At 40.5% G+C, this 14,755-nt stretch overlaps 1 protein-coding gene across 1 annotated transcript in view; it reads right to left on the bottom strand.

Annotated features, from left to right (window-relative positions):
- Positions 1–4,360: 4,360 nt before the first annotated feature.
- LOC120531806 (retinol dehydrogenase 7-like) overlaps positions 4,361–14,755 on the bottom strand; it is a 41,432-nt gene continuing 31,037 nt past the window's right edge. The window contains exons 4-5 of the mRNA XM_039757561.1: positions 6,393–6,556; positions 4,361–4,794 (exon numbers count right to left, since the gene is read on the bottom strand). Of these exons, the coding sequence (XP_039613495.1) occupies positions 4,571–4,794; positions 6,393–6,556 (388 nt within the window). The 3' untranslated portion in view covers positions 4,361–4,570. The remainder of the gene's footprint in view (positions 4,795–6,392; positions 6,557–14,755) is intronic.

Here is a 14,755-nt window from a genome sequence, read left to right as displayed (position 1 = left end):
AAAAAAAAATCTGATTTATAAAAACTGCCACTGCAAATTTCTATGCAATTTACCTTTATAAATCAGAATCTCCTCCATACCCTTCTCTTTCCACCATTCCAGTACATATTGATCTTAGTTTCCTTTGTCCAAAGAAAATTGTTTCAAAACTGGACAGACTTTTAAAAAATGTTTCCTGTTAAAGTCTAATCTGTCCTTCCTATAATTGAGCTTTACCAGTCGTTTGCACTTTGTGGTAAACCCTCTATAGTTACATTCATGAAGTCTTCTCTTGATTGTAGACTTTGGCAATGGCAAATAGATAGATAGATAGATAGATAGATAGATAGATAGATAGATAGATAGATAGATAGATAGATAGATAGATAGATAGATAGATAGATAGATACAGGGTGGTGCATGAAAAACCAAACAACCTCCACTCCAGCGTCGATGTACGTTTCTTAGCCTGTACACGCAACAAAAGATATACGATACAAAAATCTGTACTTACTGGTTAGAGGAGGTGCTGGAAATTATTTCCTTGTGTGTCAATACAGTTTTCTGCGCACCACACCATATTGTAATAGACACAACACAGCTCAGCTGCTTCAATTTTGCCAATTTCACTCCGAATATCGTCCTTCAGTTTCTCTAATGTCTTTGGATTATTGACAAACACCTTTCCCTTCAGATTGCCCCACAGTTAAAATTCGCAAGTGGATAGGCCACAAACCTTTGCTGACAGTTCATTCCTCTGTGAAGACGTTGTGAATTCAAGAAAGTGACTCGCGAGAAGTGTGACATGTCACTCCATCCTGTGGAAAGATGGTGTACCCACTGGCTCACAGCTTCCTTCCTAATGCACAGTTGGGGCTGCTGACCCCGTCGTGACAACAAGGCTTCGAGATTGAGACGGCACCCGCCTGTTTAACAGCTTGAGCAAGCTGGAAGGAGACGGTTTGGTTTTTCATATGCCACCCTTTACATAGGAAAGGCACTATATGATAGATAGATAGATAGATAGATAGATAGATAGATAGATAGATAGATAGATAGATAGATAGATATTTTATTCATCCCCTCAGGGAAATTCAGGTAAATGACAGGTCTCCTTCCCAGAGAGTGTTCTTTGTTTGGCCAAATGTTGTGAAGGGTATTTTTTCTTCAACAAGGAAAGAATTCTGCAATTGCCAAGCAAAGTTCTCTTCCATGATTTTCCAGGCCTTCTGGTGTTGCTGAGCTCACCGGTGTGTTCCTTCTTTCTAAGAATGTTTCTGCTGTCTCTCTAAAGGGTTTGTTTTGTTTTGTCTGCCTAACGATGGCCTGTTTTTCTTCTTTCTGCATGGACAGCCCTTTGGATCTCATATTGAGAGTTCACAGTGGCAGCTCCCAAATGCAATGTCCACACTTGGAAACAATTCCAGACCTCTGCTTAATAATTAATGAAATGATGAGAGAACTGCTCCAACATGGCTATGGAACAGCTTGTCAGTCAATTGTCCGAATACTTTTGAGCACCTGAAAATAGGGGCACCATGTATAAAAATGTTTGTCATTTCTAAACGATATTTTTGGTAAATCTGTTAAATTAAAGCTCATAGTCTACATTTCAATCACATAATGACTGCTTTATTTCAAAAGCATTATGGTGGCATACAGATGCAAAATTATGAAAATTTTGTCACTGTCCAAATACTTACGGACCTGTCCATAGAAGTTCTTGTCTCCAGATTAGAGGCACATAAAGAACCTTATTTTGGTGGCTTAAGAGCGGGTGTCACCAACAAGCACAAATCTATTGAATGCCAACATGTTACTGCAGCCGTGAACGCTGTGAGCTCGACCAGCAATACAGTGCACGAAATATGAAAAAATAAATAAATAAAAGGTCTGATCTCAGGTGATGAATCAGACTGCTCATAACCGGCTGGGTCTGCGTGCAAAAGGAGAAGGAAAAATCACATTTGTGCTCCCTGATTTTGATCTGTGAATGCATCTGTCATTGGAGACGTCTCATTATGCAGCTTCCTGATGTTTGTCAGTCTCTGGTTGGCATCACGGATGACTTGCAGATTTATGGAATGTAACAACTTACTGTTAACAAAAGCAGCTTCATTCTCATTAGATGCACATATTGCATTGTGTATTATTAAGATGGGAAAAACAGACATGGAGCAGGAGCATCTAAGAAGACGCATGTTTGTCGCGGATGCGAATTGCTGTATGTAGCGTGTATAACACTTTGCTATGCTGGTGTGATGGAGCTAAAACTTGTCGGAGGTATTGAGATGAGTCTAGCTGCAGACCTCCATAGCTCTGCAATTCAGTAGCTCTGCTGGACAGCCAATGGGATTGTATATTTTTGTCAAGTGGTTTACTTGACTTGAGACAAATAATCCTCCCTAACCCTAATCTTAATCATACTGTAACCAGTTGTTATCACTGACGTACAAAATAAAGTGACCACCTCGTCAATGGAGTGGAGCTCTGGTGCTAGACTCTGTTGGATATATTCCTGACCTGTCAGCCAGTAACCTCTGGTAGATGCCGGTTGCCAACCATTTTAGTGCCCAGTCTGTCTTCCTAATGACGTGACCAACTCTGTAACAGTTCTAAAAGAATGGCTCTTGAAAGCCTAAATTGGCTCAAAAGCCAGTCATCGTCATGGGCAAAAAATAAAATAGAAAGTATTTATTGTCATTGTAAAACAATTTACAACAAAATTACAAGTGCCACTCCAACTGGGTACAAAAGCAAACAATGGTATAAACCAAAAAGAGTCCCTGCAAGCTTGTCCTTTTGTATCGGACCACTTTCATAGTCTTCAAGTAGTGCTAAACAACTATTAGGCTATGAGTAGGCTGTAGGGCTTGATTTATACCTTTCTGTTCACAGGGTTTTAACTTAATGTACAGTATGTATTGACAACAAGTGATCCTGAAAAGTGAAACTGCTAGCCAATATCAATTGACAAAAAAACCAAGTACATACGAGGGGGGAACCAAAAATAACTGGAAATATTTTTAAAACGTGTTTAATTTAATTTTCTGTACAAACTACAATTAGTCTCCTTCAAAGTACTCTACATTGGCGGAAATACACTTATCTAACCGCATGTTCCATTGTTCAAAGCATTTTTTCAATTCGTCTGAAGTAATGCCCATAAATGCTCTGGTCGTTTCTTGTTTTACCTCTTCGACGTCTTCAAAACGCCTTCCTTTCAAGTCTTTTTTCATCCGAGGGAAAAAAAAGAAATCACACGGAGCTAAATCAGGTGAGTAGGGTGAGTGGTTCAGGGTTGTCATACCGTTTCAAAAACAATAGTTTTGCAACACTTTTTTCAAGAAGAAAACAAAATTTCACTGCCGCGCGTTGCTCACGATAATCGGCCATCGTAAAAAAACGATGCTTGCACAAAACTACTTTTACAAAATTCATTGAACACAAGCACAACCTTCCAGACTGATGGCACTTTGGCAGACTGACTTGTGAGGAGTGTAACTAGATCGCCCTAGCCCTAGTTACATCGCCCAACCATGTAATACAAGTACCAACCTAACAACAACAAAATTCTGGTTATTTTTGGGTCCCCCCTCGTATATACTCACATATAAGTCGGGTCTTGAAACCCAAAAATTCAATAATAAAATCAGACCCCGACTTATACACCCATTCAAAAATGCGACACTTAATATTTTTTTTTTTTACATCTTCTTGCTTCCTCCAATCGTGCATCAGTTTCTCAGACGCATCGAATTTTGTTGCAGCAGCGCAGTTACCAGTTTCTTTCACCACTGCAACGACTTTTAATTTAAAACCAGCTTCATATTTTCTTCTGATCGAACGCTCCACCATAGATAAAGGATGCTCTTACGATAAAGGTGTATGAGGGTGTGAGATGCAAAAAGCACAAATCTTTGCAAACGTCGCTTTGGAATAGTTTGGGTATTAATGTGTGGTCACGTAGGCACAATACATAGAAAAAAAAGGCTGTGTGCTCCATGGTTACTCTTTCAGGTTGGCGTTAGCATATCATAATCTCTTGGACCAATAACGTGAGTTTTCCGCATTTGACTTATACGACCAACATTATAAAATACCAGAAATTATATGGTAAAATCAAGTCCCGACTTATCAGCGGGAGAACTTATCTGCGAGTATATACGGTAAGTGCTTTAGTACAAATATTGGAGCACTCACCCTCTTAACAGCCAACTACAGCAGAGTCTGTATGTTACACAGTATGCATCGCTGTTGAGGTTTAATGTTTGTTTTTAAGCTTTTGTTTTCCAGTCGAGTCCAGTGCCCCATGGTTTCCATTATAAAGCACCAGCACATTCTATGCATTTTTTCCATTGATAGAAAATACTTAAAAAAATCACTTGGCAAATACATATATACTTTATTTGTGATGATGTAATGTAAATTTGACTTGAAAAATACTGAACTAATGCTTTAACAACAATTTCAAATACACACATTGGGCATCATGTATAATCTCTTCCCTTCTTCTGGGTAATAACCGGGCACACCTGCTGTCCACCACCACACCCCCCATTCAGGAAGTTCCACTCAGGTAACATTAACTTCAGACAACAGCCTTGGCTGGCTTTAAGCCTTTCATGGTTATCACATAGTCAGAGATCACAGTGGGCATGTAAGACAGAGGGAGCCAGAGGAACTTAGCATCCCAGCCTGGTGAGTAGCGGGTTCGTGGATGCACGGCGGCGATGGCATGCTCCATGCAGCTCACGACTTTCATCAGGTTGGCGTCAGGCAGTTTTGCCAGCGTCTCACTGGATAACTTCAGAGCTGTCAAAAAACAGGGGGCACCGAGAAGGTTAGACAGAATCTGATTTACAAGGATGCATATTACCTTAAATCTGATCTCTGATCGGCACATGCATAAAAAGTTAAGACATTGGACTGTAAACTGTGTGCTCAAGAGTGAATTACTCAAACCGCCAGCGCCCCAGGTACAGTAATGTGGATAGAAAGCATCTTAGGATGATGTATGCTATGAAAGGCACTATATAAAATCACAAGATTGCCAATTCAACACCCAACACTGATTTGCCAAATGGGCCATCACAGCCTGAATTGAGGCATGGTGTTCAAAGTGGGTAATATGGTGTGCCACACAAAACCTGGATTTGCCAGGCTAATAGTACCTTGGGGGTCTGGTTTAACTTTATGTGTACAATAGATAGAACTTTATTTGTACCTGGAGAAAAATTTGGCTTTTTACAGAAGCTCTTTAAATAAATAGGCAAATAAATAAGTACCTGCCCAATTTTAATACTCTGTCTTTATTTTGGACACCCTCTTCTGTCTGTTGCATTTCGTTCCATGCCCAAGCACGTCTGTCTGCATGTAACCCTGCAAAGTCTAGTTCATTTGACTAGTGTGATCGTTCCATGCCGGGCCAACCTTACCGTGCCCTGGCTTGCTTGGAAGAGGTGGGCCCAAGCGTGGTTCAATAGCATTCTGAAACAGTTTGATTGCTAAATGTGCCCAAACACGGAAAACAGACATGACATCAATGACGTGACAAGTCAGACAGTGCAAGTCTCATTTCATTCAATATCATTTGAATTAAAAGCAGGTTTTTATTCTCACTTTACGCATGAATGTGAATTGTTGTTAGGAAGAAAATGCTGCAAATTCCTCCATTAACATCAACTCTGTAAAAGTCAGCACGATTAACAGCAAAACACTGAGCTGCACATTTAATAAATATGTAATCCGTGTTCGGATCTTGTTTTGGTTTTACAAGTTGCATGGTCATCACGAAAGCGTGCCCGGGCCCAGAACGTTAAGTGCAGTGTTAGTGCAGGCCAGCAGGGGAGCAGGAAGGGGGGACAATTGCGCTTGGGCACAGTATGGAACAAGTGTGCCTTGTGTGAATACACATAATTGGCACCTATAAGAGAATGAAGAAGCAGAATATGGAGCTGTAGGCAGTGAATCTTTGGGACGCCATCTGCTGTCAAATGACGGTAAAGACAGAGAATGGAGAAAACAACATTGGCACACCACACTCTGCTTTGGAAAAGGACAGGGTTGTGCTGTGTAACACTGAATGGCCAGCAGAGGGAGATACTTCCTATAATACATATGCACTCTCAACATAGGAAGTGTCTCCTGCACCAATCCTGGTGTCCCCTCTAGGTGTGATGCAAGGCAGGAATGAATCCTGGATGTTACTCCAGCCTGTTTCACGGTAAATCCACTCTGGTGTCACCACTTAACCTTTGTGTCTAGGACATGGAACTGATATGCCACCTCCTCAGAGTCCCTGATGCCAAAGCTATGAGCCAGCACTGTAAAACTGCTGAACCACCCCTTACAGTTCAGGCTTAATCCCATATTGCACCATGACAGGTTTAAAATCCAACAAGAAGATTCACCTTTTTCTAGAAAGTCACTTCCATAGTCTTCTTTAATGTTCCCAGGTAGTCTCTCCCAAATTCTACGAAGGTTCCTTTCTATGACGTCACTGTCTGTTATGGTTGTTTTGAAAAATCCAGGTTCAAGGCAGCAAACTTTCACTCCAAAAGGTTTCATATCTATTCTGTAATTAGAAGAAACTGAAAAGGTGACATTCAGTCCTGGTATAAAGTAGAATATTAAGGACTTGAAAAAAAAACTCAAATTGCTGTCATTTAGGAAATGTTCAGATAAATAAGATTAATGTGCTTTACTGTGTTTAGTGGTCTGGGGCCTCATGCATAAACGCTGCGTACGCACAGAAATGTTGCGTAAGAACGTTTCCTATAAAACCTACACTTGGCGTAAAGTCATACGCAAATTCTACGCTCAGTTTTGCAGACTGGCGGCACCCAGCGCCAAAGCAGTGTTACTGTTCCTGTGTGGTTTCCCTTTATTTCTTAGAACCACATTCCTGACGCAGCTTTATAAATACACTGAAACTAACCACATATTGTTTATTAGTGTAATGCATCTGATTGTAATTAACTCGTAAGAATATAATGGCCCAGGGAAGAGCCATAGTATTCCAAATACCATAACTGCTTTAGCGTTGTTACTCTCACTGCGCCATCTTTTTCTTCTTCTTTCAGTTGCTCCCTTTAAGGGTTGCCACAGCGGATCATCTTTTTCCATATTACTCTCACTGCACCACTCGGAGTATTTCTATCACTGTATCTGAGTGTGAATCACAGCAGCAGCTGATCGGAAAGAGAATTATCGGTATACAGCTTCAAGGACACGCTGTCTCAGCCACTGCAAAACGTTTTAAAGCCTTTCCTGTACGGACCTCGCGGTTCAGAAACAGTTTCATACCAAGAACTTTAAACGCACTCAATCAATTGCACCTTGTAGAACTGTTTGTACTTATAAGTACAATCACCCCACTATAGTTATAATATCGCACAACCTGAGCCACTTTATAAAGCACGTATTTACATAGGATGACGATATCATTTTTAAGATGAAATGCAGCAAAATATGTTGATTATATTATACAGATAAAACTTCATTTAAATAAATCTGTATTGTTAATAATTAAACATGTGAGGACACGGTGCCGCAGCGCTAGCAAGTTCACGTATTGTTCCTGCCTCACGCTGTATATTTGCTGAGGCTGGCGAGACACTGGAAGGATACATGGATAGAATAATTAAACACCTACTATGAAGATATTTCAATGTTCCTTAAAAGTTGTGAAGAATTATCGTTGTAAGCTTAAAGATGGCTTAACGTCTATTACAGAGCTGATTGTGTGGCGATTGGGTATTTAGAGAAAGAAAAGGAAGGACAGGAATTGCAGGTTAGTATGTTTGAAAGAGACAGTCCTGCTACAATAAATTATTTCATCGAAGGTCGCAGCAGCATCTTGTATGAGACATGACCAATCACTGCGCCATCGTGTTCCCATGTTTAATAACATGCTTTCATTCCAATCATCATGAAAATGATATCACGTATACATCTCAGTATTTTAATTATTCAGAGAGCTGTAATATTACAAATGTAATGGATTCTGTGTCCTGTCGGAGAAAGAGAAAGAATGGAAGCACATAGTGATTCACACACGTAGAACACATTGAAGATCAAATACAAAAAGCATTTAACGTGCTACTTTAGTTACGATGAGATTTGAGAAACTAGTAAATTAAATGAATTTAAGATGAAGTTTATGATGTTCTACTTTAATGACAAAATAAACTATGTGATTAAAGTGGAAATTTTGAGATTAAAGTTGACATTTCGTGCTTTGTTCCCACTGTGTGCCTATTTTTTTTTTTTGTCTGTACCCTAATAAGCTCAGATGGTGGGCTACAACTCGGCTTTTCACGGCGACTTTGATATGTGACTTTTTTTTTATTTTGGCACTGTGTGACTTTGTGAACTTGAGTTTTCAAGTTTCTCCAACACGCTATGTCACTCGATCAACTTCCTTTTGTTGTTTATACCACTCTTTAAATCAACAGATAGTACGTTTTTCCTTTGCCTCCACTTGGTATTTGCTGAAATTCTTATATTTTCCGTTGCCTTTTTCACAGAACGCTGAGCTTAAGGGCTATTTATATTGATTTGCATATTCAAAGAGGTGTAATTCTGGGAGGAGACAGGGCGGGACAGCAGGCGCGTGCACGAGCGTTAGTTGTCACGCTGACCAAGATTTATGGAACGGAAGAACGCGGCATTGGAGTACGCACACATTCCTGCATCTGGATTTTTCTGTGCGTAAGCACATTTCAGCTTTTGTGCTTACGTCATGTTATAGTGCGAATTCTACGCACGGTGTTATGCATGAGGCCCCTGGTCTCATCAAAATTGTTCAAATGTTCTAAACGGTTGATGTAAACTGCTCTGTGTGATGATCAACATGGCAAGGACTCTTGTTATATAAACTATAAGGGCCCATGTTTTTGGAAACCTGACCATCACACCCATATGAGCTTGTTGGACATTCCATACCAAAAACAATGGGCATTAATATGGAGAGCAAACAATTTGGAGTGTGTCTGAGGGAATTTGTGCCTTTTCTGCCACAAGAACATTTGTTGGGTCAGCTACTGAGGTTGGACGAGAAGTCCTTCTAACTGATCTACATAATTTAAAAGTGCATTGTGTTTTTTTTTTGGTACGCTTCACCACTTACAGCTGTACATGTTCAGGGCTACCAGTGCTGTAAGATTTTCTGCGTACCTGACCTGCAAGACTGAAGTCAGTCCTTAATAGTACTTTAGGACCACAGTAATGGCTTTTGGGATTGGGTAACTACAGTAGTTTTAAAAGACAAAGTATTTGAGAATACTTGTCCAGGATATGTATGAGGGAGTGAGGACTTGGGTTGGTACTTAGGGTAACAGACAAGATCGCAGTTAGGGGAGGTCCGCACCAGGGGTCTTCTTTAAGTCCTTACCTCTTTGATTTGGTGATGGATATGTTAAGTCGTGGATGACATCGTTTTGTGTAGCACCAGAAAAGAGGAAGTGGAAAGTAAGTTATAAGAATGAAGAATGGCTTTGGAAGATTGAGAGTAGAAGATAAATAGGAAGAAAAAAACGGAATATGTGAGGTTTAATGATCAGCAGGATATGGAAGTCAGCGTGCAAGGAGAGCAATTGAAAAGAGTAAGTTTAAATATTTAGGATCAGTTGGTAGCCCAAGATGGAAAAGTGCAGTGTGGATGGACTGTTGAAAGAAGGTATCAGGAGTGTTGTGTGATCAAAGAATTAAGGTGAAGGTTAAAGGTGAGGTTTTTAAGACAGTGGTAAGAGCAGCAGTGATGTATGGAGCAGAGACATGGCCAGTAAAGAGAGTGTAGGAGAAGAAGTTGGATAGGGCAGAAATGAGAATGTTGAGATGGATGTGTGGAGTTACAAAAAAGGACAGAATAAGAAATGAGACCATCAGAGGTACAACTAAAGTAGGAGAGAATTCTAAGAAAGTACAGGAAGGTAGGATGAAGTGGTATGAACAAGTAATGAAGAGAGACAATGAATATGTGGGAAAAAGAGTGACGGGAATGGAAGTAGAGGGGATGGGAAAGCGAGGGAGGACAAAGTGGTGGTGGATGGATAAAGTAAAAGATGATCTGAAGGAAACAGTCTAACTGGGGAGGAGGTGCATGACATTGAACGTTGATCAAGCACATCAACCCCACATAAAAGTGGGAAAAGAACAAGAAGAAGAATTTTGTTTGTTTGTTTATTTATTAATTTTTTTATGCTTTTTGTGAAAAACTGGGACCTGACATAGGGGGCTATTAGTGAAGCCAACCCCCTGACCAAAGCTGTAAGTGTAACCTCACTGCCTTCATAGTGTATTTAAGTGGGAGTTTCAGCATGTCTTACAATTGGTGTTCCAGTTCATCTCAAAGGGGCTCAGTAGGGTTGAGATCAGGGCCCTGTGCAGGTGATTCGAGTTCCTCTGTTTTTATGATGCACAGTCATACTGGAACACAAAAGGACCTTCAACACACTGTTGCCACAAAGTTGGAAACCCACAATTATCTAAACTGTTTTTGTCTGCTATAGCATTAATAGTATGCTTCACTGGAATGATGAGGCCTAACCCAAACCCTGAAAAACGGCCTGAGAACACTATCCCTCCTCCAGTACAGTAGGCGCCTATTAGTCCTGAAGGTAGCGTTCTTCTTGCATCCTCCAAACCCAGATTCATCCATCATACTGCTAGATAGTGAAGTAGGATTCATTACTCCAGAGAACACGTTTCTAGAGCTTAAGAGTCCAATGATGCTTGCCAATGCCTGCAGTGGCCTTAGGCTGGTGTGCAGTTGCTCAGCCATGGACGCTCATTTCATGAAGTTCCTGACACACAGTTATTGCACTGATGTTGCTTCCAGAGGCAGTTTGGAACTCCAACTTTAGTGATGCCACAGAGGAAAGGAAATTTTTACTCACTATGTGCTTCAGCACTTCGCGGCCCTGCTCCGTCAGTTTACGTGGTCTACCACTTTGTGGCTGAGTGGTTGTTGCTCCTCAACTCTTCTACTTCACAAAAATGGCACTTACAGCTGACTGGGACAGATCTAGTAGAGCAGAAATTTCACACACTGACTTGTGGAAAAGCTGGCATTGTATGATAAAGTCAGTGAGCTCTTCAGTACGACCCATTCTACTGCCAATGGTGATTCATGCTTGAGTTTATACATCTTTTAATAATATGGAGGCACATACTTTTGGCCTAACATACCACAATGGAACATTCTGTTTAATACAATTAAAGCTCTTGTGGGGCCTAAGACAGGAGTATGGGCCAGGAAGAAAACAGCTTTTGGATGGTTTGCATGGCACACAAGGCCAATTTTTAATTGCCACTCAATCTAATTGGTAGGCAGGTCTTTGGTAAAGCTGGAGAAAAACTTTGTACACAAACACACCGAAGAACTTGCAAACACCACAAAATAGCCAGGTACAGGATCTGAACCAACACTACAAGAGGGTTGGTTTTCTGGACTGGCTGTCACTGTATTATATGGCCGGGAGGTTGTCTAAGATAGATCCCTTCAGGAGTAATTGTGGACGACTAAGTTCTGGTAGGACCCCACCCGGTAAGATTTCCAGCTGCCAAGTGCAGGCATCATATAGCTATGACCTCTAAGCAGGAAATAGATGTTTTCACGGGAAACTTTTCTTTTTAAGGGGAATGGCGAACAGAGGAAAGGAAGGAAGAGAAGCAGAAGGCAAGGAGCTCAGCTGTCCATGCTTAAGAATATATCACGATCAGACTTCACCCAGGGATGTCTGCTATTTGTGGGTGGCCACCCAGAAGTTGAAACAGTGAGGCGAACCCCTAGAAGAGGCAAGGGATTGTGGTATATGGACCTGAGGTTCTCCAGGTGCTCCCATTGGTGAGTTGGACTCGTATTTTTAAATTCTTTGGGACAGCAAGCCAGGAAACCGTATTCGACTGAGGACCGTTTTTTTTTTCCTCCATCATGCAGTAAGAACTATACTAGAGGATTCTTCACCATTTCATGGACTACATTTAATCTTTCTCTTTTTGATATCCTTTTTCCTTTATGTGTGGTTCAAAGCAGAGATTAAAATTTGGCCACTAGAGGTACGGAGACTGGGGAGGACGCCTTTATTATTATGTGACACAAATTATGGATCACATGACCGTGATCAATACACTTCTGATGTAATTCAAAGTTTTGGTATAAATATGGCTGAGGTACAAGATTACTCTTCAGTTGGATAAAAAATAAACCACAATCTTTAGTGCTGGTTAGTTTCTGTTCTAGGTAGGCCAAATGCTAGCTAGGTTTGTTTCAGTATTGATCTATTATATGCCTTTATTTTTTGATCTCCTAGTTTTGACTACGATTTGAGTTCATGTTATTATTTCCTCGTCTTTACACACCTCACAATAAAACCATAGACTTAGTCTTATCATATTAGTGAGTTTTTGTTCTTGTCCACAAAACATAAAATTACATAACAGCGCTTGAACCTGTGAGGAGAAAAACAACCAAAGGTCACCCCTGGCTGTGTTCTGCATTGACTGGCTAAGGGAACCGAAGTTCTTCAGTAGAACATAAAGTGAAGTCTTCAATAATCTCAAGAAAGAGTGGATCCAGCAGAATTCATTGCGCATAACTGTGACTCATGAATTCAAGACATCACATGGAAGTGCATTCAAAATGGACACAGAGCAGAGTGTGCAGCACAGTACTGCGTCATGTAATTAATCTCGATGTTAACTCTGGTTGTTTCTTGGGCTTGGGATTATAAGTAAGAATAGTTAACCCTGAGTACTCGGGTGAACGGTTGGTAAACTGTTTGGATGAGTTACACTGCGTCAAGCAAGAATAACACTTGGGGTTGTATTCTGCTGCCATCTCTTGGATGAAATACTATTATACTGCTAAACAAATCAAGAATTGTTCTATGCATTCTGCCACTTTATGGTAACTCATCAATATTCATAGTTGGGGTGGAGCCTTCAACCAAAATTCACAATGGCATATAAATGAAAAGCTGTAACATTAGTTTTAGAGCAAACTGAAACTGAACTGTAAGCTGAATCACGTGATAGCGATGGTCATCAGACACTGCCAAGGATAGTGAAACTGATCATATGTCACTGTACGGACTAGCCACTGCAATATGCCTGGTGAATTCAGTTCTGTGAAGGTTCACCGTAGTGCTAGTACCGTAAGAGCACAGCAAAAAGCCAAAATAACTATGATCATGTGGAAGGACAACGAAGATACTATCCCCCTAAGCAGTGTTCACAATGAAGCAACTTGCAATTGTTGTGCCAGGGAAATGAGGAAGTCACTAATAATTGCACTGTGGTAGCAGACAAAAACCCTATGGGTGGAGGTGATATTCTACTTGCTTATACGCGAGCAATAGAAAAAATATTATAAGAAAAGTAAGCAAAGAAACACTCTTCTACCATCCTGATTGTGATGTTGGGTGACTGTTTATATGCCAGTATGTTCTAGTTGAAGGCTGCGCTCCACTTGTCAATGAGTTAGAAGATATTAGAACAATCTAGACGAGAACAGGCCATTCAGCCCAACAAAGCTCGCCAGTCCTATCCACTTGTTTCCTCCAAGAAAACATCAAGTCGAGTTTTGAAAGTCCCTAATGTCTTACTGTCTACCACACTACTTGGTAGCTTATTCCAAGTGTCTATCGTTCTTTGTGTAAAGAAAAACTTCCTAATGTTTGTGCGAAATTTACCCTTAACAAGTTTCCAACTGTGTCCCCGTGTTCTTGATGAGTTCATTTTAAAATACAAGTCTCGATCCACTGTACTAATTCCCTTCATAATTTTAAACACTTCAATCATGTCACCTCTTAATCTTCTTTTGCTTAAACTGTAAAGGCTCAGCTCTTTTAATCTTTCCTCATAATTCAACCCCTGTAGACCTGGAATCAGCCTAGTCGCTCTTCTCTGGACCTTTTCTAGTGCTGCTATGTCCTTTTGTAGCCTGGAGACCAAAACTGCACACAGTACTCAAGATGAGGCCTCACCAGTGTGTTATAAAGGTTGAGCATAACCTCCTTGGACTTGTACTCCACAGATCGTGCTATATAACCTAACATTCTGTTAGCCTTCTTAATGGCTTCTGAACACTGTTGGGAAGTTGATAGCTTGGAGTCCACTATGACTCCTAAATCCTTCTCATAAGGTGTACTCTCGATTTTCTGACCGCCCATTGTGTATTCAAACCTAATATTTTTACTTCCTATGTGTAATACTTTACATTTACTGACATTAAATTTCATTTGCCACAAATCTGCCCAAGCCTGTATGCTATCCAAGTCCTTCTGTAATGATATAACGGATTCCAAATTATCTGCTAATCCACCTATCTTGGTATCATCTGCAAACTTAACCAGCTTGTTACTTATATTCCTATCCAAATCATTTATATATATTGAAAATAGCAGCGCCCTAGCACTGACCCTGTGGAACACCACTCATAACATCGGCCAGTTCTGATGAGGTTCCTCGCACCATCACCCTCTGCTTCCTGTATTTGAGCAATTCTGCACCCATCTAAAAACATCACCCTGAACTCCCACTTCTTTTAACTTGATGCCCAACCTCTCATGTGGCACCTTATCAAATGCTTTCTGAAAGTCCAGATAAATAATATCATAAGCTCCACTTTGATCGTATCCTTTTGTTGCCTCCTCATAGAATTCCAACATGTTAGTAAAACACGACCTCCCTCTTCTGAACCCATGCTGACTGTTCAGAATAACTCCTGTCCTTGCCATGTGTTGCTCAATCTTATCCTTAATAATTCCTT

Source organism: Polypterus senegalus, chromosome 6, assembly GCF_016835505.1.
Source record: "Polypterus senegalus isolate Bchr_013 chromosome 6, ASM1683550v1, whole genome shotgun sequence".
NCBI classification, from domain to species: domain Eukaryota; kingdom Metazoa; phylum Chordata; class Cladistia; order Polypteriformes; family Polypteridae; genus Polypterus; species Polypterus senegalus.
This window is presented reverse-complemented; position numbering and strand designations above follow the sequence as displayed.